This window comes from Coloeus monedula, assembly GCF_965178545.1.
Source record: "Coloeus monedula genome assembly, chromosome: 4".
Taxonomy (NCBI): domain Eukaryota; kingdom Metazoa; phylum Chordata; class Aves; order Passeriformes; family Corvidae; genus Coloeus; species Coloeus monedula.
Genome location: NC_138784.1, coordinates 5,428,793 through 5,452,919, shown reverse-complemented (window position 1 = coordinate 5,452,919; position 24,127 = coordinate 5,428,793). Strand labels below are relative to the sequence as shown.

Below are 24,127 nucleotides of genomic sequence, written 5' to 3'. Positions count from 1 at the left end.
TAGATGAATGTTTCCTCAAAAATTTTCCTGACTTATTACTACTCTGGTTTACATCCCCAAATGTCCATCTGGGACAAGCAAAGACTGCATGAGGTATCCATGAGGAAAGGTTTTGGCTCCCTGTTTTGTTTTTGAAAGAAGCAACAACAAAATAATTTTAATAGGAAAAAAGAAGAAAGAAAAACAAAAAAAGAAGAAAGGCACAGATGAAAGCTGTGTGTGACACCTGCACAGAACCCTGCTTGGAATCCCTTCCTTGGTGATGCCCTCTCTGCTTCCTCAAAACTGGTCAGCATCACATCCCAGCATCGGAGACACTGTAAGAGACCACCACGATGCTCTGTGCAATCCTTCCTACAGAGCAGATCCAAAAGGCAAACCCATCTTTCACACTCAGCTGCATTACTGGAGGGGTTAGGACAGCTATAACTTGAAGCTTGTAGGGAGTTTTCTGGCATAGCTGAAAAAACAGATTTGTCAGCTCCAGGATTTTTAACTGTAAGAGGAGCCAAATGCAAAATAAATCAGAGAAGCCGTGTTTGGAAAAACAATGTACTGAAAAACTTTTTCCTTAGTGCTACCTTATAAATCATGGAGCAGCTAAAAGGATCAAAGCTTTTCAGAATGCAGTCACCTTTTCTAGTTTATCTTTGCAGTTCTAAGTAGGTTCACTTGTGCACATACACCGTGGTGTGTTTTTTCACTACAGTAACACGCACTAAAAACTGGCATTTACAGGCTTTTTATGCTTCACTTGATAACATTAATCCTTCTTGAATATGACTTTCGGCATGGAATTCCCTCTGTTCCAAAGGTGGGACACACACAGAGTTACCTCTATGTTCAGTAACTTACTCAGTGCAGCTGAATATTTGCCTGACCCAATAAAATTAATGATGCTTCACTCCATGCTCACACTGATATATGATCACCAGGGTACCTCACCTCTTCCCTTTCGTGCTTGCACAGGATGTGGAAAAACACCCAGCATTCCCAGATTTCTAGACATTCAGGAACATGTTCACTCTACTAAGAATCATTAAAATAATTAAAAACAGACACACGCACAGCTATGTTATTTATGTCCTCTGCCAGTGACTCACCGGATTCTCTCATATTCACTAAATTACAAGAAAGCATAGCTTTGTGCTTTAATAATTTTAAAACAGATTTCTTTCTTAAAAAGCTGTAGTTTTTAACAGTGCGGGAAAACTAACTCCCTCTTTATAGTTTAAATGTTAAAATGCCACGTTTAGATTCTTTGTTAACCTTTCCCAATCGTGTTTCCAGTTTGATTTTTTAATTCTTTGGAATTTATTTTCATTTTCCTTTTTATTACAATTTTGAAAGTTTAAAAATGTGGTCTTGCCCCACAGTCCTCTAGCCCTCCAGCTACTACATCCTTTTATCAATTCCAGCTGAGGTCAAAGCCAGTTCACTCCTCTGTCTTCAGGGATGGCAAAAAGTGACTCTAAAATACTAAGTTGCTTCTTGACATCTAAAATGTGTTCAATTAAATGTAAGATATGGTTTTGTTGATTTAAATATACTGTTTTCTCATTAAGTCTGTAACTACTGGAGGTCAAACTCAACAGTTGTTGCTTCTTCACAACAATCTCTTTGTTTCATTTGACATCACCTTTTTCTAACACTGGAGCCCGAGAAAATGGAAAGCCTGTATATTAGGAAACAAAATAATTATCTGTCTGTTCCACAAGGCAATAACCCAAGGCCCACACAGCTAATAATGAAGCACTTAGCACAGAAGTTGTCTGAATCATTATCTCACACAAATAATGCTCTAATGGTGTTATTTACTATACCCATAAGTAACTACAGAAAAAAACAAATTATTGGCATTACATAAACAAGAATTATGATTTCAGAACTAAAATACCAAGGTGTGATCTATGGTTGAGGTTCTCTGCAGTCCAGAACATAACGATCACATCAAGTACTCTGACTTCCAGTGAAATTCACAAGCACCACTCAGTTGAAATGAACATTTACTTGGACTGGCTATTCCTACACAGGTTTAAAGTTACACACATGATTAAATGTGTTTTGATTCTGCTCAGTAAGGAGGACCAAATTAACACGAAAACAAGAACAGGCATCTTTTGTATTTACATTCATGTCATTTTAATGGGCTGGGGTTTTCAGCTTGCTCTGCACAGCTATTTAGGAAGTTCATTTACCAATTAGCAGACTTGATAACTTCTGACTGTCAGAGAAAGATATGATAATGCAGGAAGAAAAAGATCTGGAGGATGGTCATCTGTTTAATGTTCAGATAATTAAGAGTGGTGGACAAATGAGTATCTGCTCAATTTATTCCTTCTCTTGAACTCTTTAAGTAAATTATGGTTAATGTAGACAGGTTTTGACAGTTAAAAGTATATTTTCTTTCAAATAATATGAAGCAATTATTCCAATGCCGGAGTGCTGAATGAAACACTGGCGATGATTTTGGAGAAGAAAGTATTGAAGTAGAAACCTCCCAATATCAAAAAAGTGTAACTGGGGTCTTTTTAAACTTTTATACATTGCTTGTGTTCTTTTTACTTCTCATAGTCCTTTTTCTGTATATATAGAAAAAGAAATAAAATATTATGTTCTAGCCATGAAATCAATAGTCTGATTCACATTGTTTCCAGTGTGCTGCATTCCACCAAGTTCCTTTTTAAACTTATTCTTACTTTTCTACAAGATGTGGACTTGGAAAAAGAAGACTACTCCCTTTTCTCTTGTCAGTCAACGTGTAGTTTAGAAATGCCAAAATCTAGGAAAGGTCTACGAAGTTTTAGTGACTTAGAAGACAAACTACAAAAGGACATTTTGACTTCAGCAAGGTTTGCACCTGACTTTTTCTTTTATTGAGCTAAACAAACCAGATTCTCATGCTCCAGCAAAATTTACAAACACTCCCACTCTTCCATGACGATGGAATCTGTTCCTTAGCACCATCTTCAAGCAGCTGCCACAGATCCTGGAGGACACTCTTTTTCCACGTTATTCAATCCTCCTGTGGAAGGCAACCATCTGTGAAACACTCTCCTGGCCACCTGCTGCCCCAGCCAGCTGTTCCGATTCCGCCCTGCAGCTGCCACCTGTGACAGCAGCTAAAAGCCAAAAACACTCAAGCAGGAGGGAAACTGACTGGCAGGATGCCAGGTGGATTAAAACTCCAGCACAAAAGCTGACAAAAACCCACCTGTGTGTGAAACATCAAGTAGCAAAGAGATAAACAGCAGCTTTCTGTGAGCAGAAGGGCCCAAAAGGGCTCAGCAGGTTTCTTTCCCCTCAAGCAAACTTTTGTGCTTCGCTAGAGTCAGTTTAGTAACTTGTCACCATAGCCCCAGGGAACGGGGAAACTTGCTCCAGCCTTCTCGCTTCCCTGGTGGGACTAGCATCAGAGAGAAAGTCTAGAAGGTAGTGGGATAATTCTCCATGTCTCATGGACATTGGGAAGTCCTGCAATAAAACTAAAATGGGATTTAAGTGATACACGAGTCCTGTGCTGGCACAGTGTGCACGGGCAAATTTTAGTCTCCTTGGGAAGGGGAGGCCATTCAGAAGGACCAATGAGGAGCTAAAACACTGATGGATGCAGATGGCCCAGATTCCTCAAGAATTTAGAGAAGGGAAAAGACAGAAATGATAAGAAAAACCCCAAATATTTAAACAGGGTGTAAGATCCTTCTCATTCTCAATAGCAGAATGAATGGAACAAATCTGCAACAGATACAAGCACAGACTGAAACTATCCTGATTTACAACAGCTGAAGATATATCCCAAGAATGAATATTCTCTCTGTTCTGTCCACCTTCACCAGCTACTGCCTCATAATTTTTAAATAAAATCTTCAGACAAACTTATCACTGCTTGATGAAAAGAAATTAACAATTTACTATCCAACATGAATATTAAAAAGGTGATGAGATGGTACACCACTCCTGGGTAGCTGCTTATCTCTGACCTGCAGGGAAATCAAGTCAATTTGAAAGAATTGACATCTTATTATAAATAGTATTTGTTATTAGAATAAGTTGGTGTTGACAGTCACCATCTTTTCTAGTAATTAATTTCTAGATTTACAATAGAATTGTAAAACATGGAAGTTAAAATCAGTTGAATTTTCCCTTGTGGCTCTGAAACCACTTCATCAGTTTTCTATATCGCATTAGCCTTCTTTTCCAGGTTTTCTTTTGGGCAGGTAAAGTGTGCACATTGTTGTATTATTTAAGAGTAGAAAGCTAATGTCATTTATTACAATTAAAATAAATATAAGCTTGTTACTAAAGTTTTTTTTTACCAGTCCTTTCTTTTTGATAGCTAATTTGGTAATGAAACAGAATGTGACACGTGAGAATAAAACATAACCTAATCACATTTCTTAAAAGAAGTTATGTGAGTGTACATGCACACATGTGTTCCCCACAGTATTAAATCATTGAACTTCTTTTAAAAGTCTTTTTAGAAATAAGTGGAAGAGAACCTCTGTTTCCCCTTACTTTTATAACAACTGAAATTCAATTTGTGAGGGAAAGCTTTTATTAATTATTTAAGATATTATTAATAAAAGTCACGAAATTACTGGTAAACTTTGTGAGTAGAATTTATGGCTTGGGAAACTGCCTTTTAAAATATGGAAACAGGAATATGAGTAATTATGTAAGTTGGATTGTTAGGTAGAAAACAGTTTACTACTGAAGAGCATGGTGGAGCAGAGTAACCAAAAAAACCCCTAAGTGTATATGATGAATACAAGCAGCAAAGTTCAAAGAGACGTTTGCCACATTTATGTTCTCAGTTTAGATTGAAACATTTGAACTAAACACTTAAATAAAAGAGGTACCCAGCATGAACAGGGCTACTGCCAGCTGAAAGCCAGAGAACACAGTGAACCTTGACAAAAAACCTACCTGATGTGGATGTAGTTACCCCATGCATTAAGTTATATATCAAATAAATTAATTTTGCCACTTTACACTGCACTGTGTCAGATAACCATATATATTATTCAGGACAGAATACCTGCTCTGTATTACCCAAGGTTATGATATTAGACAGCTTGAGCAAAATTTGGGGGAAAACAGGGATTTGCACTGCAAAGTAAAGAGGAAGAAGGCTGCAGACAGTAATTTTTCTTCTGAGAAGAAGAGAGGAGTTAAAGGAAACACAGGCAAACTAATGATGATCCCCTGCCCACTGAACCCTAGATATAATTTCTAATTGTACAGGAACACTACCAACTCTTAGGGCATATTTTGGAACTCCAGACTGGATATTTTATGTCCAGTATGACTAAGTTTAATAGTAGTAGAAATTGTCTCAGGCATATTTCAGGCACTGTTGAAAAATGGCTTGCTAAGTGTGGCTTCTCTTTATTTGAAAGATATGCTCATTAGGCACATTATCCTACTCATTTCAGTAAAACAAACACATCAATAATTCTGTTTTATCCCCACAAACACTTCCAGAGACCATGCAGGTATGAAAGTATTATTTATGCTCTTCCCAACCCCACACTTCATCAATCAAATGACTACAATTCAAATTGTTTTCTTTCCTTTGCAGGGAGGAAAGCTTTGGTTCAAGGGATCTGAACCAGCTGAACTGTAAATGAAAGCTCAGTTCATCCATCATTACTAAAGATGGAGGGAAAAAAAAAAAGAAAACACACCAGAGTTTGATTTTCAGATCACAGGGCAGAAGTTGAGACATCAGAAAGCCACATTCTTTCTCAGACAGCCTTGAGGTAACAGCACAGCAAACACAATAATCACCTCATGCAATAATACAGTAAGAGGACCCCTTGTATTGCAGAGGTGGGTGGTGAATGGCAGTTCCTGCTAGGCCTGGTACATCTCCATAATCATCAAACAGGACTGTTGGAAACTCTACCATCAGGAGTCAGACTGATATAAAAAAGGGTAAAACACATATTGACACACATGAGAATTCTGACAACTTCAAGAGAGGTCAGGGAAACCACTAAAGCAGCACCCTTTAAAAGTAAACCAATGCTTGTAAATTTTGGGGCAGATTATTTTTGGCTCAAATCAAAAAATGCTGATAAAAACAAATAGCATCTTAGGGAACAGAACTTCCCCCTCTTCCTCCTGCCTAGGGGCAGGATGAAGGCAGAGATAAGTGGGTCTTTTATACAAGTTACGCAAACCCAGTGCTGAAAGGGAAGGAGCAAAACCTCGTTTTTCTGTTGCTTTTAAACCAAAAGAGGGTTTTTCACCAATGGAATAATGGGTAAATTTCACTGTGGCAGAAAATGACTATGGCAGCAGTGGCAAATATCTTACCAGTAAAGCTGATGGGCTACTTGGATGCTCTGAAGAGAACGATTCAGCAGGAGTTTCACCAGAGGGCTTTCGAGACTCCACTCAAACTTGAGCACCTTAACAGAAAAATTCATAATAAAAATCAATTTTATACTGGCCTTGGTGTCTTTCCTTTATAACTAAGCTAATCAGAAGGGACCCAGAGCTTAGTTTGAACAAAGCAATCAGACACATGGAGTTTGCTCTGGCAATGCAATGAGCAGAGAAACTTCTGTTCACAAGGGTCTGCCACCACCTGGAAGACAGACAGATACCATCCTGATTCTGTGCTAACATGCATGTAAATATGCAGCTTCTCTTCCCCCACTTAAACCTATCAATGTTATATTTAATTTTTTATCTGATTATCTGGTTAGGAAAATAAACTTATTTTAGGACAGAAACTGTGGAAGGTGAAAGGTCACAGCAGTTTGTGAATGCTGGAAAGCTGTGAAGGTTCCACTGGCTCACAGTAGCGGGTTACATGAATATATTCATAAATGCACACAGATATCTATCTAGATAAGCATATATCACAAGCACAGAAAGAAACTCTGAGAAACTCTGCAGTGTGGATAGTGAGTTATCCATATGCACAGCGCTATGAAGTAAGGGGATAAAGCTTTCCAAAGTTCCTGCTCAAGCCCAACACAGGACCTATTCAATCACCAAGTGCTTTGGAAGCAGTGATGCCATAACTTGCAAAACATTAATTTCCAGAAAAAGTAGTGTACATCTCTACAGAGACAATTCTACACCCAAATGTCCACTTTGTGTTGACTGTTTTTCTCAGTGTATGTGGAATTAAAAACCCAGTGATTTGTGTAGCAAGAGCACTTCCTTCCTTGACTGCAGTGAAGCCCTGCTACCTGAGCAGAATTTCTCTTGGTCAGATACACTTTTTACTTTTCTTTGTTACTGCAAAATACCTTCATGTGCTATATGTGAAAGCTCAATCAGCATGCCAAAACAATTCCATCCTCCTAAGTTGGAAACAGTCTCTCCCTCAGCCCTGTTTTTAATCCACTCATTGCATCAGTTGACCAGACTTATTTGTTCCTCTTACAATGTATCAACCAACCTAAAAGCATCAAAAGTATTTAATGAAGTTATTGATCTGGACAGGAGATTCCCTTGGCTATCAATTTCCTCCTTACCTGAACCAGCTGTGGGAGGTATTCTAACAATTCATCATTTGACACATTTTCTATTTGTTGGACCGCTGCCCTGCGAATATCTTGATCTGGAAAACTAGAGCAAAACAAATAGGTATCATTAAGAGCTACCAGACCACTGCAACTCTCCTGAGCTCTCACTGACACAAGATGTTAGAAAAACTGATTTTCTCTCAAAATGGAACAGGGGGGGGAAAAAAAATCAATTAATTTGCTTTATTGTAACAAGAAACACACCACAGGTGTCTTAATTGGATTGACTGTTACAGTGCCGCACTGGGGAAAAAACCCCAACCTGATCTTCAAATACCTTTTTTAATTTGAACTACCACATATTGTAATTTTCTGAAATATGAAGCAAATTACAGATCTCTTGCTGCTCTTTGTTACCTGAAATGGGAAATTTCTGAGCCTTATGAACTTTTAACAGTCACTTGAAGACTTTGCTTGATCTGAGAAACAACACAAAAGCTTGACATTTCCCATACAAAAAGGGTTCATTTCAAATAATTTATTCTCAAATCAGCTCTTCTGTTTTCTGTCATAACACAATCAAACATACTTTTTAAACAAAAGCGATTTTGTAATTGAAAACACGGATTGGGTAGTTTTAGGATTTTATTCTGTGAAATTTGGTAAAAAATTAGCACCTTCTCCAGAAAGGCTCCAAGTCAGTGAAATAGACATTTCTGCTGAGAAAACATTTGAGAACTCAGCATAAGCTATATTCTCAACTAATTCTGGCTGAAACCAGGGTGGCTGCAGCCTGGTATAGATTTTGTGATGTTTCTCATCATAAAAATGAGAAAAGAGGAAAACACGGTGTGGCAGCAACAATAATACAGAAAAAGAAGGCTGGATAATATAGATGGTAAAAACATTTTCCTTTGGAAGAGAATGAAATTTTGATGTAACCTGGTTGATCAAAACTGACTCTTAAAAGAACATTTTCTCTCCTCAGAGAAAATATACAGAAAATATACAGTGCCACTTTTAACATTTGAAAGCCAAAAGATAACCTTTTAACCACTTCTTTTGAAAATCTAAAAATAATTTCTACCTTTTCATGTTTTGCAATTGTGAAATCATTAAAGCTTGGACTTGATGATCTCAGAGGTCTTTTCCGATCTCAATGATTCTATGATTTTATACACAGAGAATTTCACAAACACAGAATTTGCCTAGAATGGTTCAAATTTAGCTGATTTGCTGCTGTTCTGCTTTCACAAGGAAAGGAACAGATGTGCTCCTCTGTGTACATCTGCTACGAGGTGTCACCCTTAGCTGTGTAATCAATCCTTGTGTGTTGTCCATTGCCATCCCAAGAATATTTTCTGTCTTCTCCTGAAGCAAACTGGAAATGTTCGTGGAGACCTTTCAGTTACCAGAGGTGCAAGAAGGGTCATCTCTGCCTAAGGGGCAGAAATGTCTTCAAACAGCACCACAGTCAAGTGGATATTGTTCAGAAGAGCTGGTGGGCTTTGATCCAGTTCCCTGAGGGCGAGCACCTGCCCCACAAAAAGCAGTGAATCCCTACCCTCTGAACTGCTATGGCTGTTAGGCTCTTGGGAGAAGCCTCTGATTTGGCAGTCTAGTCACACAAAAAGATGATGACTAAGGGACACAGGTTATCCTGTCAATTCACCCTGAGGAAAGTCCTTTGAAATCAGAACCTTCATGCATGGCAGGAGATGTCACAGGCCAACAGCGTCACTGCTTCAAGAGCTCAGCACAAAACCAGACTGCTCTCTTCCCACCTAGCACCTTTTGCCAATAATATAGAAATAAAAATCAGAAGTGAAACAGAGGAGGCAGAACCATACTCGCAGCAGTGACTGCTTGTTGCTATCAAGATAAAAAGAGAAGAAATTGTAAAGCTAAGTGCTCAGCAGTATAACAGCACCTGCTGCTGGAATCCTGAGTTTCTAAGTTCAATAAAACCAGCTGAAGCAGAACAGTATGCACACTTTGATCAGCAAATTAACTAGAGGCCATCTAATAAAAATAGGGATATTCTGATTAAAAAAAAAAAAGGTGGACAGTTGGACTTACTTGAATTAACTGGTTTCAGGGCTGCAACCTGTAACACTTCCCACCCCCCTTTCCCATGTGGCTCAGGTCCAGTTTTACTATTTTGTTTGTTTTTTATGGTCCATATTTAGTGACGTTTCTAATACGGTTTATAATTCTTTGTATAATGCTGAGAGGGCTTTGATGGGGAGAGGAGGAATACATTATAAATAAATTATCATCCTAGGCCCAAATTAGCATATTTTGCAAGGCTTATTTTTTTTTTACTTATTTATTTTAGGCAACCTATTAGGAATGAGAAGTTGTTACTTTAATATTCACATGGCAATTTAGAACAAAACATATTTGAAGGAGGACTACATATTAAAAAAATAATCCCTTCCATATCATCCTATTTTCTAATTATGCAATTGCTCCAAAGGATTGTGTGCCAAGCATGTGCAGATAATATGGAAATGAGTCTTTCCCTTCCCCTTCTTGCCTAGTTCAACAGGCTACTGAGCAGTGAAATACGCTCTACACAGGCACAAGGCCAAACAGAAAAATGTTATTACTTAGTTACATCTTGTCCTTACTAGCAGCCAAGATCTGAATACACACAATGCTATGAGGAGAGAAATTCCTGTATTTTTTTCCAGCTAGGCAAAGAATGAGAAAATTATTTGAATCCCAGACTTTCCAGAAAATCCAGCAGCTAACATTTGATTTATTTAGAATTGATTTGATGTAAGTCAAAACTGGGGCTATGTCTAAGTCACCAGAAGCAGTGCCAGGAGATGTGATTAGGGCAATGACAGGCACTGTGGTGAGATACCTGCAGGGCAGTGTGCTTCAGGAAACATGGCTCTTGTTATTCTTTTTGAACGAGATTTTGGCAATTTGTTGGTCTTGGTGACTAAATAGTTTCCTTCAGCTTGTAAATCTTGAGGTCAGCTTGAGGCTTAGTTCAGTCTTTTGAACAGAATGGGCAACTAGTACATTTTTTTAAACTACCTGACAATTTGTTAACCCCTAGATGTAAGAGCCCTCACTTTTTTTGAATTTCAGTGTTGTTCAGGGCCACAAGTACAAGTACAATATTGAATTTGTATTTAAATATTGTACACAGGCACAATATTTAATTCTATTTGTTTTCTCCCTTACATTTGTATTTGAGCAAACATTTAACATCCTCAGAAACACTGGAGTTACAGCAAACTCTTAGGAACTCCACCAGTATTACATGATGCTTATTCTATTCATGCTTGCACACACCAGTTTATTTGCTAAAAGCCAATAAAAGGGTATGGCTTAGAAGCAGATCTGAGTTAAAAATCCCTTCACATGCCTGGAAACGATGCCATCTTGTAGTCTGGTACTTAATTAGTGCTGGAAGGTTTTTTTCCAGTGAATAATCTTGCAAATGTTTGAGTTGCATCAAATCTGATTTTAGTAATCCAAAAATTAGTCTTGATTAGAGGACAAAATTAATTGATTTTTTGACGCTAACTCAATGCAAGAGAAAGCACTTCAGGCCCAAGAAAAAGAGCTTTACAGTTTGGATATTAGAGGAGAGCTGATTTCCAGGGCTTGCTGCAATGAATATGCAATTATTTATTTACACATGCTGAAAACTCTGAAAGCAGGGAAGTGAGACAACTCTATCACAACAAATTCAATATTCCAGTCTTTAAGAGTATGCTCCTAAGAAAGAAGAGCTCATCTGTAGCACAGCCTGTCTACATCAGATCCATTTTTTGAGGCCTTTGAAGAAGAGATTGTCAGAACTCTTGATATGTGGCCTCTGACTATGGCTTCAGAGAGGCAGGACCTTCAAGGACTCCTCTTCCTAGCTGCTTTATGGTTATCACCAAAAAACCTGAGAATTTAGCTAAAAAAACCCCAGCTTAAAACAAAAGCTTTTAACAATGCTCGTAAGATTCTTTTTTTACATAGTTTCAAATATATAATTGTCATGCAGGTTTAGGTTTCCACTTACTTATAGTTGTTCCTTTTTTCCCCCTCAACAAACCACCTATTGGTCAAAAAATACTTCAGTGAATAGAACCATTGTGTTGTGGTTCTATTCACTGTGACTAGAGCCAAAGTATTCCCCATTCATTTGCTTGGCTGCATTGTAGTATCTTTCAGCTTTCTTCTTTTGGCCAATTTAATTGTTCTCCCTTAAGGCATTGAGTACTCCACAACAGAGATCATGACTTCTTACATATTTGTTCCAGGTTCACACACATCAGAAACATCACAGACTCTATGAAAAATAAACAATATGTAAATTAAAGTTGTTGAGTTTAGTCCTCAGTAATAGGTCACACTATGCAGGACTTCAAATGTCGCCTTCACAGCTTGTCTCACAATTTGGATTCTCTGTAAGCTATGAAACCGTTTTCCTCTAATTAAACACTCACCTATTTAAACTCAACACCCTTTTTGCAGTTTTGTTCTTCCCCCTCTGCATGATGCCAGTGATTGACAGACACCCATTTTTTATCTTTTAAGTAGATTACTAGGTCTCCCTTGAGACTTTAAGGTGTTTTTTGTAAAAGCTGAATTTTGAGCTGGATGAGCACAGATTGCAACTTGGTTTAGAAATAAGGACAACTTTCAGTCTTTGATTTTTTTCATACTGATAGCCAGTTGGGAGCTATGTGTCTAGCTGTACCTTTTAGCTAAATCAGATTCAAACAGAAAACTAAGCACTGCTGAGGTGTCCTGTGGATCTGTGAAATCCTCTTGAGATTTTAGCATCTGCCAGTGGTGAGCTGACTGTAAAAGAGAAATAGATGTGCATTTTATTTTTAACAGTTTTATTATTCTAATTTTATTGTGCTGTCTCAGATAGCCCTGTGCCAGAATATATTTGTCAGGTAAGTGAAACTGCTCACTTCTCTACATTTTCTGGCACGTGATGATCTCTGACGAGAACAATGTAGCCTTTCACAGGCCTTCTTTTAAGGTAGAGGTTTATATCATGCCACTTATTTCTGCATTTCCCTTCACATTTTAAATTCTGTTGCATTGTCAAAAAAGAAAAACTTCACTCTGCGAAATGCATGGTATTAAGTCTGGCAAAAACAAGGAAAGCTGAACTAGCAAACCTACTGGAATGAGAATACCAATTGAAAACAAAAACCCCTTTAAGTAGTAAAGTATATCATGTCATTGATGGATGCAACGGGGCCAGGAGAGAAAGTATGGAAGAAATGTTTAGAAGAGTAGACAGGGAAGTTTTGTGAGGCAGTTTAAGTATTTTAAAAGCAATTAGAGAGAAAGAGGGAAGAAACTACTAGAATAATGATTAAGGTGTATGTCAGACTTCTGCATGCTAGCTCGAAGAGAGCCTGGAGGTGTAGCCACAACCTGACTGCACTGCAGCAGGCATAGACAAACACAAAAGCACAGGCAGACGGGGGTGTGCTCCTCACCCGAGGGGCCGTCCCTAAACAGGGGGTGAAGGCAAACAGGGAGAGGCAAAGAAGGGAGAGAGAGGGGACTCTCCCATATAATTTCTACACAGAAGGTTTATTGAGCCGAGGCAAAAGGAGCAGGAGATGGAGAGCCGAAAATCTGATAAAGGTCCAGGGATTTTATAGTGGGGATAGGAAAGGCGGGGATAAGGGATACAGCAAATGGGATACTTGACAGGAGGCGGGGTTGAGTGCAAGAGAACCAATGGAGGGATTTAGGGAAGGAACCAATGGGGCATCGAGGAACAAAGAACTTTCTAGAACTGATACATATTAAACTTGGGAAATGAATATACCCAACCTCATACATAAAGCAAGGAGGGAATAACATTAAGCAATCAGGGGAAAACATGCAAACAGCAGAACAAAGGAATCATGAGTTCTCACAAGTTATATACTAAACTTGGGTTGCTGACCAGCACAGGGGCTGCTCTGAGTTCTCCTCAGGAGGCAGAAGAGCTGGAGCCACCTGCACTGCTAGAGGTGCATAGTTTTAGCTTACAGATAGCATAAGTTGGGTTTTCTGTTGGTGATTTTTTTCACTCTTTTGAGGTCTTCTGAAAATAAACCACTGTGAGTGTATGGAGGGTAGAAAATGGTAAGGATTGAAGGAAAGTACAGAAAGATAACAAATACCATCAGTAAAAAGGACACTGCCTTTTCATACTTTTTTTGTTGAAAAAGAGAAATTCACTCTTCATTGTGAGAAGTCACATGAACCCTTCCCAACCTCACGCATCACAGAAGTTATGGTCGTCTTCACTAGCTTTTGCTTTGGCTGATTGATTGGCAGATAAATCTGTTGAATTTGCTCACAGAAAATATACTTTCAGTCATGCTCACATAGATTTTCTACAACAAATTCTGACTGCAACAACTAAAACTAAGTTTAAGATGTCATGGAGACCATATGGTGAACCATATCCTAGGACAAGAGTAGGAAGAAATTACCAAAAAGCAGTTTCCATTTGAAACCTGTATGATCTAGAAGGTTCTTCCCACCCCAGAGACAAACTCCTCTGTTACATTAAACCTGAAGATTAAACCATGGAAAACATGATTATTTAGATTAAGCTTCCTGACCAGAGAGCACATTTATGCACAAAAAGCATGTAATATCCTACATAGTTGTCTTTTGCTATTTGTCCTACTAAAGCATTCTGCTGTGGTACCTTCATATTATTGCCAAGAAAACTAAAAATGGTTAAAACCAGTGAAAAAGAAAATAAAGAATTCATCACATTCCACTGCTTAAAGACTTGTCTATTCCTAGCAATGCATATATCACCATCTAAGTTATCACTAAATTTCATGTATATTAAGCATAAGCAGTTTTAAAGCTTCGTCAGTAACGTGTTCTGTACATCAAAGTATGAAATTAATTGTGGAGTGTTGCTTTGTTCTTATCTTATTTCTTTGCATAAGCCTGTGTTTGCTCTCCATATTGATGCATAACTACAGCCAAGTAACAAGATGCAAGCGGGCAAGATATGCTCTACTTCTATATGGTTTATTCTCATGTGAGCTCGAAGGGAACACTTTAAATTCTCCTTTTATTGAAACAGTGACAATCCGATTCAACAATTCTAAATCAATTTGGCTTCCAAAGGTATAAGAGCAAAATCTGTCTCTGAGGTATCACCTTTTATTATAATTATTGGTTAGATATCTGAACCTCTGAAATGAAATAGCCACTTTGCTACATAAGGCGAAAATCAAGAATAATACTGTGACAGTCACAGGCTGAGGGATACTAAACCAAAACTGTGTCTGACACCACTGATCTGGCACATGGTTTTAAAGGATTCTTCTTTCCTGTGCAGTTACCCTGAGAGGGAATTAGAATTCAGCAGGAAGTTTCTAGGAATATTTTTAAGCCTAACAGGGAAGCTACATCTTCAGCTCCCCCGTCTATTTCAAAAAGTTCTTTCATCAAAATGGTTGGAGCCATGAACTATGCTGGAAAAAGACACACCTTCCGTGGCTGTTCTCTGATTCTAGCTCAATATCTTGATTCCTAGCCATGACGCCTCACAGGGCTGCCAGGAAAAAAAAAAAAAAATAGCTGAAGAAGATATTTTCTATTTTGATTAACAAATATGCTTGGACTTTCCTTTGCAGTAATTTGAATAGCAAGATAACCTGACTAAAAATTCCAAGCATGGTTGTTCTAAACATACACAAAACATTGGCCTGCTAGCAACGCATCATAAATGGTGGCATTGCTAACCCTGCCTTTGGTTTCTTTCTGTCATCAAGAAAATGCTCTGAGTAAATGAGTGTACTGGTGTTATTTCCCTGGGTAGCGTGCCACGCAATGTAGATCCAGTTTTAGAAAGCTCTAACTCACTAAAGCTTGGCTTTTTACCAAAGTCAATAAGCGACAGCACGGCAAAATGCACAGGGCACCAAGAAGCTGTTCTGAGTAGGAGGGACCATGTCTATAACTTCTGCCTTAGGGATAATTTTATACTTCAGGCAACAGCTTATAACCATCCTTCCCTGAAATTAGAGGTAAGAGTGTAAAATCTTTTTCCACACTTCCCCCTCCCATCGTCTCCATCGCATCTCTATTGATTAAAGAAACATTAATGGTTTTTTAAATTCCTTTTTGTAAGCATCGGCTCCTAGGGCTCTAACAATCAATGCATTTGCTCCAACTACTGGATTCAAGGTTGCAACTGAATTTATCTGTGAAATGTACCGTGATCGTGTTTTCCATTTATGAAAGTTCTTCCTTTCCACTGCATAAATGAGCATGTTATCATTTGGCTGCCTTGAGAGTTGCCTGCAAAGTGAAAGAGCAGAAGCAAGAGAGGCACGCTCAAAGAACAAGAAACATCTATTAAAGGGTGTGTTTAACTGTGAGGTGAACAAAACAACTTAGAAGTTTCAGAGAGTTGCAAAGAGCTTTCCAGTTCAGATTCCAGATAATGAGGTTTGATCTGATGGCCTGTGATACCTCTCGCCAAGATCTGTGATGTTGCCTTCTAACCCAGGCCATGAGGAAGCACCTCCAATGCTTTTTCATTTCTTTACCCTCACAAATGTGTGTTTGAGTTTAATCATCAGGACAGACACTGCTTTTTTTGCTCTGAGAAGGAGGATAATTTAGAGTTCCCAGCCCAAGGCATGCAGAAGTGACTAGTGATTTTGAGAACCCTTTCTAAAGAGTGAGCACATGCCTCCAGCACAGATTCAGGTTCTCTTTAAGACACTGCAAACTGAAGTTCCACCAAAGAAAGTGTCCAGAATGTGGAGTGACTGGAAACTCTCGGTTTCTTTTATGGTACTGATAAATGGTGTTGCACAGAAATAATACAGCATAGAGCTAAGCTGCAGATCTCCTTGCTTTAGGTTGTACTGTAAGTTGAATATTTATGCAGAATCAATCTTAATTTGGAAAAAATTATAGAATAAAAATGCGAGAGGGCTCTTAAAAAAAAAAACCAAAACCAAACCAAAACCTGTCTTAGGAAGCCTCTGAGCTGCAGATTACTGAAATTTGGGAGAGTAGCAGTGTCACTATGTTTGGCCCATTTTCATAGTCTTCCCTGGGTAGCTGTTGTTGGTCACCACTGGAAAGAGGATGCACTAGGCTGACTTTTGGGCTGATTTAGTGCAGTTGCTCCTGTCAGCAATACGTGTAGACAAAGATCAGCTCTAATTCATTTTCCTTACCCACAGTTTGATAGTGATGGTAACACAAGTCCTTAAAATAGGCATGGATATATGAGGAGCATTTATTTTATATTCTGCTCATGTTTTACATGAACTTGGATCTTTCAGCCGTGTCTCAGCAATCACAAGAAATCAGAGAGCTGTTTTGTGGATGATAGAAGTGAGGAACTGAGTTCATGTGTTGTCAATGACAAACATAAAATAGGACAGTGTTGAATGAACATTCAAAACCAGCTCAGTTAAAGAGCCTGTGATCCAAGTCAGTGAAGGTAGGGAGGAAATAAGGTTGGACCCTCTCCAGTGCTACTGTATTTTTTTCAAAATGATAAAAATCTGAGAAATAGAGAACTAAGAGAAGAAACCTCAGAAATCCATTTGTATGGAAAGTACTCCTCTCCTTCAACCCACTCTCTCCCTTTGCATATCCATGTGTCTCAGCAGTTAAATCAGTGACCCAGGCATTTTTGAAACTAGGCATCTTTAGGGAAATGTAATCTCTCTGTTTCTGAAGGTTAGCTTCCCAGTTGTTCATGCACCTACAAAATATTGTAGATATGAGAAGGACAGATTTTTTTTTCTTAAGAGGATTTGTTTTGTGATCCAGAACTTCTTTCTGCAGTATTACCATGAGGCAAAAAAAACCTGGCTCGATGTTATCTTCTGTGAGAAAGAAACTAAAGGGACAAGCCATCTAAGATCCTGATCAGGAGAGAAGTTCCTGTTCTTTGGCACAACTGCAGGTGCCAGCCACTCCCAATGGTGGCATAAGAGAGACAAAGTGATGATATTTTCCCCTCTTTCCATGCCAGCAATCTTTGTGGTAGCCAGAATGAACAGTGGGTACACTGCACCCAATGCACCCTGAGAACATCCCTGCACACTCTGGGACAGACTGAGTCATAGTAAATACTCTCTGAAGCACCTGAAAGGACTGATATTCTGCACCACACCCTTGTGCAGAGCTGAATCTTCAAAGAACAATAAAGCTCTTCACTTGCAGAAATGCCACCCAGATACAGAAACAAAATCAGGCAAAAGGTCTGATCTAAAAGCCTGGCATGCTCTGACAAACCCTATCAAATTCTCTTTCTACTCTGAAGTCTGGAAGACAACACACTGCCCATATACTCTTTTCTACATGGATCTTTTTAAAATTAGAATTGGATCCTAATAATTTAATAATGATAAATAACAATATTATGCTTCAGAGTCTGATCCGTCAGGATGTTTGCTTCCACCATTCTCACTACACATAAAAAAGACATGTATGCAAACATGTGAAACTGCTAATAGTTCAGATAGAAACCTGGGATAAAAGTATTCATAGGAAATTGCATCCAGAGGGAAATAACAGAAAATAATCAGTTTTAGATTATTAAATATCTGTTTTTAATAATATGAAAGTGTATCAAATCACAGTATATTTCTCAAATAAAGCTTTACAGGAGGTTTATTGTTTTTCTAAAGGTACAGCATGAAACCGAGATTGCAAAACTGGTGCAGCTTGTGCTTCCCTGAGACAAGCAACGGCTTGATAAAACAGATTTGCTCAAGCATTTCCATCTGCATGTGTAATGCTTTTACAGGTCACTTAATGCAAACTACCTCCCAAGTTTTTGGAAGGAATGTAACTGCTGACACAGATTCTGTCCCTTGACATCTCTGTTACGTCATGGGTAGGGCTATCTCCAGCATCAAGAAAGTGTCCTGGCAAACAATCAGCTCCCAGTGTAAGAACTGGGGGTGGAACACAAGGCACAGCAACAGAATTTATTTAACTGACTTCAAAGTTTCATCCCATCTCCTTCAGAAAGATAGGTTACACGTGGGACTGTGTGTATTTACATAGATTATTGTGTAATCTAGAGACATATTTCAGTCCTCCTTATCTCCCATTAGTCACCTCATGTCAGTACAGTAGTTTGAAGTTATGGAGTGCTGTGTGAGTGCTACATATTTGACTGATCACCAGTTACCAGAAACTGCCTGAATCTGTCCTAGAGAATGAAATACTCTTTTCATTATCCTGAGAAACAGAAAACCTTCTCAGCCAAGAAGACATGGCTGGCACACTCAACTCAAGGTCATCACAAGAGTTGCAACTGCATTTTCACTTTGACACAGAGAGAAACAAAAGCACAGCCAGTGCTGTGCCAGATACTGTGCTGAGCAACCTGAAGCACTGCATTAACCAGGATGTGATCATTCTGTTCATCATTACTTTCCTACTTGGGTAATTGTCCCTTACCTGAAAGTCAGCAGCCCAAGTGCCTCTAGAGGGTTAGAAAATCTCCAGCTCCTGAGCAAGGCATACATTTCTGACACTGTGGTTCGATCCCAGCTGGGTGCACTGCCCAGCACCAGAGGAAGGGAGCAGTTTTGATTATTGCAGGAGTAGCGATAAAACCATAAGATTCTTCTCTGTTGCTCTGAGAGTCTGGAAAAGAAGATTAGAAATTCAGTTTGAAATTAAAACCACCTGAAGCTTTGTGTAGCAACAAAGTTTATTGTACAGAGGGGCCAAGTCACACAGTGCACTGCTTTTCAGCTAAGTGCATGTTTTCCTTGGGGTAGGACATCATTTTCTGCAGACCAGCTTTCATAAGAAAAGTGATACTTATACTCTGGATCTGTCAGCCTTAGGTCATATAAAAATGAAGTGTCAAAAGACACGCACACAAACATATATATATTTATATGATTATTTCACATTCCAAGCACTCTCAATTTTCTTCTCTGCTGTCCCTATTGTTGGTGTTGTTTGTTTGTTTTTACTGATTGGGTTTTTTTTGGCAAAGAAGGTGCAGTTGTCACTGGGTAAATTATTGTTGCATCCATCTGCTACAGATCATCTCCAACTAATTTTTGTAACTAGACACACAACACTGCAAGTCATAGCTTTCATTCCTGCCCTTTCTTTGACTCTTTAATGCAGATGTGTCTATTTTTAACATTTATATTTGCTTTTAAAATAGTGTTTAGGCACGTCTATGCACGTGCACAAAAACATGAGCACAGGCACACACATGCAGAGTGTGATTACCCCTAGAAGTGATATGAGATTGGAAAAGGGAAGAAAAGCTCCCAACAACTTCTATATTTGTTTGAAGTCTAGCTTGCCATGCTTTACTGTACTCACAAAAAAAAAAAAAAAGGATGCAATATACCAGACTCCTCACAGAGACATTAGATATCTAAATGTCATATTGATAAAATGATCAGTCATCACACCATATTTCACCACAGTGAGAAATGCCTCAGAATAATTTCTGCCTTATATCATCTGATTTGTCAACAATTCTGATGTCTTTGCCTCATGCATATTAAATCTCAGATTCTGACACATTGGAAAACAGGAAAATAAATTTCCCTGGAGAGACAAGCTCAGACAATTGCCTTAATTTGATATCAGAGCCTTCAAAAGAAAACTCTGAAAGAGCAAACTGATCACCAGTTCATACAAATAATTACTGAAAACAGGAAGAACATTGTTTTCTTGGTCATATTTGACCAGGTTGGTGATGCATCTATTTAAGAGCATAACACAGTTGTGACTTTAAACAAACCTAAATATTTCAGAATGAGGTGTGAGGAATCTAGTAGAAGGCAGTAAGTAAATAGTTTGCTTCCAGACAGGCATTTAACTATCCAGACGTGTAAACAGGGCTTAAAATCCAAGTGTTTACATTCTTTCTGAGGTTGTCTTCCTTCTATTTGCAATGTTTTGGGGCATTCTTAGCCAAAAATAAAAAATCTTAGCTCTACTCTGTCAAGATTGTGTCATTCACAGCTCATAGAAATGAGTTCCTCTGGCTCTGTAGGCACTAGAGAACTTTCCTCCCTTACAATTTTGAATTGCCAAGTGTTTAGGAACAGAAAGCAGCAGCACAAAGATGGGCATGTTTTTTTCCTGAGTGAATGTTAATTTCTTCCCTTTAGGAGAACAAGCTCATAAATGTATGCAGAAGATGAACTTAACTGTGATACCCATCCTGACTTTCAGTAATCATTTCAGGAAAAGTATCATTTTGGTAATGACTTAAGAAACAACTTCAGAATTCATAGCATGTCTTCTGTGACAATAGATAGATGCCTTTGTGAGCGTGTGAAAAATCACGCACAGAAAAAGAGATAAAAGTCGGCCTAAAGCTTCGTTGCCTGTCTGATTATCTCATGCATTTGGATGACATTCTGCAGGACAGTTCAGCTAAAGGACCTCTTTTATATGTTAACTTTAAGCAGAAATTTCAGCTTTCAAACAGCATCCTCCAAACTAGACAATCTGTTGCTCAGATTATAGCAGCTAAAGCTTCTACTGAGCTTGCAAAGGAAGATAAGAAATCAATCCTTGTATCATGTTTTCTAAATAACAGATTTCTCCCTCTGACTTCACTCAGAGGCAATGCCATTTTCTCTTTCCATGCTTTAAAGATCAGAGATGAAATGAAAGGGTGGGTGGGGTAGGAGTATTTTAGGTTTTGATTTTAAGTTTCTTAGTTGTAGCAAAAGTTTATATAAACATGTAATAAGACATTTAAGATGGTAAAAATATTTTGCATACATATAGGATCTGAAGATTATTATGAAAATAAGGGCATTTCTTTGTCTCAGTAGGGTTAAGATGCTAATTAAACCTCCTTTTTTTGATAAAAATTAAGTTTATGTTTTTTTAGATAGAGCTGCATCTAAATTTCCCTCCATATGAGATGTCTATTAAAATATTTGGCATTCTGTTTAACACAAATAAAACCAAAATACCTTATAACCTAAATAATTCAGCAGTTTTCTGTTCAGGTTTTGATTAATCCCTTTAGCTAAATGAAGAAAACAGCTTCTCTGAAGGTTTTGTCAGCTGTTAATTGTTACTTTTTTGGTGGGAGGGGGAAACAGCAAAAAATGAGTTTAAATGTTTCTGAGCTGCTTTTGTTGTTCATTTTCAGTACTAAAGGAGAATAAGACAAAAGGCAAAAAGAGGAGAGAGTAACAAACATAGAAAACACAAATTTCTCTCCTCCAGCACTGATTTTCACTTTAAAGTTTCTCTTCCATGGACGGACTAGGAAAGACCTCTTCTGCTATTGACCCAACTGGAAGTAGACTTTCTAATCCCACCTCATCACAACAGGACTCTTGTGACCACTGGCAGGCAAACTAGATTCTTCCCAGCTAAGTGGCAAAAAGGAAAAGGGAAGCTGGAAGAGAGGGAAAATAAGGTGGAAGGAAAACAATGAATGAAGGAAATAAAGGTGGCAGAAACCAGATTGTCATGTTCCTGGCTTCAAACTGGTCTCCCATCCTTTCACTGGGATGCAAGGAGGCTGTATCAGGTTCAAAGAGCCTCCTTTATCTCAGATGCTGAGTTTTCTGGGGCTTGTATTTCAAACACAGTAATCCTAAAAGGAATCAGAGGCTCGCATCTGAAATGTTTTCAGAAGTCAGCCAAAGCAGCTGGCAGTATCTAATGAGTTCTCCTCTTGGCTCTCTCTTGTCTGGTTTGGTGATGATGCCAAAGATCAGAGTGTAGGGCTGTGAGGAGCACAAGATCCATGTGGCGAAGTTCATTTCCTTCAGTCCCACTGAATAACATCTTTGTTAATCAACACCCAAGACATGCTGGCCATGGGGACCAGTGATCTGAGCCACCTACCAGAAGGACAAGAGTCCAAGCCTCTGGGAAGGCCATATATCTGGGGCTGATACACATCCATGTACCAGGAACAGGCCCAAGCACCAGCAACCAAATCATGTAGTTGTGGACCCTGAGGGTTTTTATGTCTGGGTGTCAGCAGCTGGGGAGAGCAGGGAGATCTGGGTCCAGCTAACTGGATAGACTAAGCACATCTACTGGGGAAATCAATTTTTTGATACTATATACAAAAATATATATGTATGTGCATCTATTCCACCAGCAGACTTGGATCCTGATCCTGCAGAGAGGAGGAACAGAATCAGGCTGTCTGTGCTGTCAGTTTTGTGTTAGTGTTGCACTCAAAACATTACTGGATTCAACAACCGGCAAGAAAGACGACCATGCAGCCGTCTGGTTTTAACCACTGCATCTTCCTTTTCTACCATTGGTTTAAGAATTTTCTGTCCATTCACATATTCCCTCTGCTTTCAGTAGAGTGAACAGAAGGATTCTGACAGCCTGAGAAAGGTTTCTTGTGTCTTCTGGCCACAGACACCCACTTACTTCAAAGTTATATTTGAGGCTTGTAAGACTGAAGCATCATCACTGAGTGATATTGCCACAAAAAAGCTGCCTAGATTCCTCTCTTTTTCTTGACATATGGAAAAAAGAAGAGAAGAAATCTTCGGGTATCACAGCAATAATGTGTTTGGATACAAATGTGCTACAATTTTTTAAGAGAAAGTATCTCATGAATGAGGAAGGTAAAAAAAAAATCCTCTGATACAGATACAATAAAATTACATGCTGACAGATTCCTCTGGATTACAAAGTACTAGAGAATGGAATTGCTTCATTAACCCCAGCTACTTTATCCTTCACCTTGATGACCCATTTGTTAGACCAGCATTGCCTGTAAGACAGGAGGAGAGAAAACAGCAAACTATGGGAAAATGTGGGAGTACCACTGTCTTTCTTCCAAGGACCTGTAACTGAACTTAGCACAGCCTTAACTCCAAACTGGTGACTTTCAGTGGTCTCTTCCTTTCATATTCCCACAGAACCCAAAATTGTTGTATTATGGATGTTATAGGATCTACCCTTGCCTGGTCCTTTGTAAAACCTATTGATGAACCTGTTATCCATGAATTTGTGTTTAGCCTTCATGAATGTGGTGATGTTTTCTGCCTTCACAGCTTTGTGGCAGCAGATTTTAAAAGCTCACCACTGACTGTCTGAAGAAGTACTTTATTCCATTTATTGATAACTGATTTCCTACTTGTTTCATTGAACGTCCCTAAGTTTATTGTAGGATTTGATGAGGCATTTACCTTGTCTAACACCACCATGATTTTACACAAATTAATTGTACATACACAGACATCCTCCAGTCTTCTCTCCAAACTGTAGAGTCTCAGCCTTTTTAGCTTATCCTGGTCAAAGAGCTGCTTAACCTCTTTCATGATATTTGTTGCCCCTCTCTGCACACTACCCACATCTACTGTGTCCTTCCTGAGTCTTGAAGACAAGAACTGTGTGGTGTTCTCAATAAAATGGACATCAAGGTTTTAAGCAGCAGAGAAATGGCACGCACTGTCTTCTTTGACAAATTACTTTGTACTTAGCTAATTTCTTAATGATCTTATTCCTTCTTACTGAAACCACCATTTTACCATGGTAACAAAGGTCACAGGCATTTGTTTTGAAGTACCCTAAATCGTTCTGAAGCATATTTTGCAGATGGAAATTTTACTGGCACTGTGGCTGTTCACAATAAAATACTGACATCCCATTCACATTTTAAAATA

At 38.6% G+C, this 24,127-nt stretch overlaps 1 protein-coding gene across 1 annotated transcript in view; it reads right to left on the bottom strand.

Annotated features, from left to right (window-relative positions):
- The window catches only part of PIK3C2G (phosphatidylinositol-4-phosphate 3-kinase catalytic subunit type 2 gamma), a gene marked incomplete at both ends in the record, with an annotated part of 181,569 nt that overhangs the window by 94,795 nt on the left and 62,647 nt on the right, over window positions 1–24,127 (bottom strand). Inside the window, 3 exons of the mRNA XM_082280629.1 lie at window positions 6,322–6,416; window positions 7,497–7,590; window positions 18,939–19,127. Coding sequence (XP_082136755.1) covers window positions 6,322–6,416; window positions 7,497–7,590; window positions 18,939–19,127 — 378 coding nt within the window. The remainder of the gene's footprint in view (window positions 1–6,321; window positions 6,417–7,496; window positions 7,591–18,938; window positions 19,128–24,127) is intronic.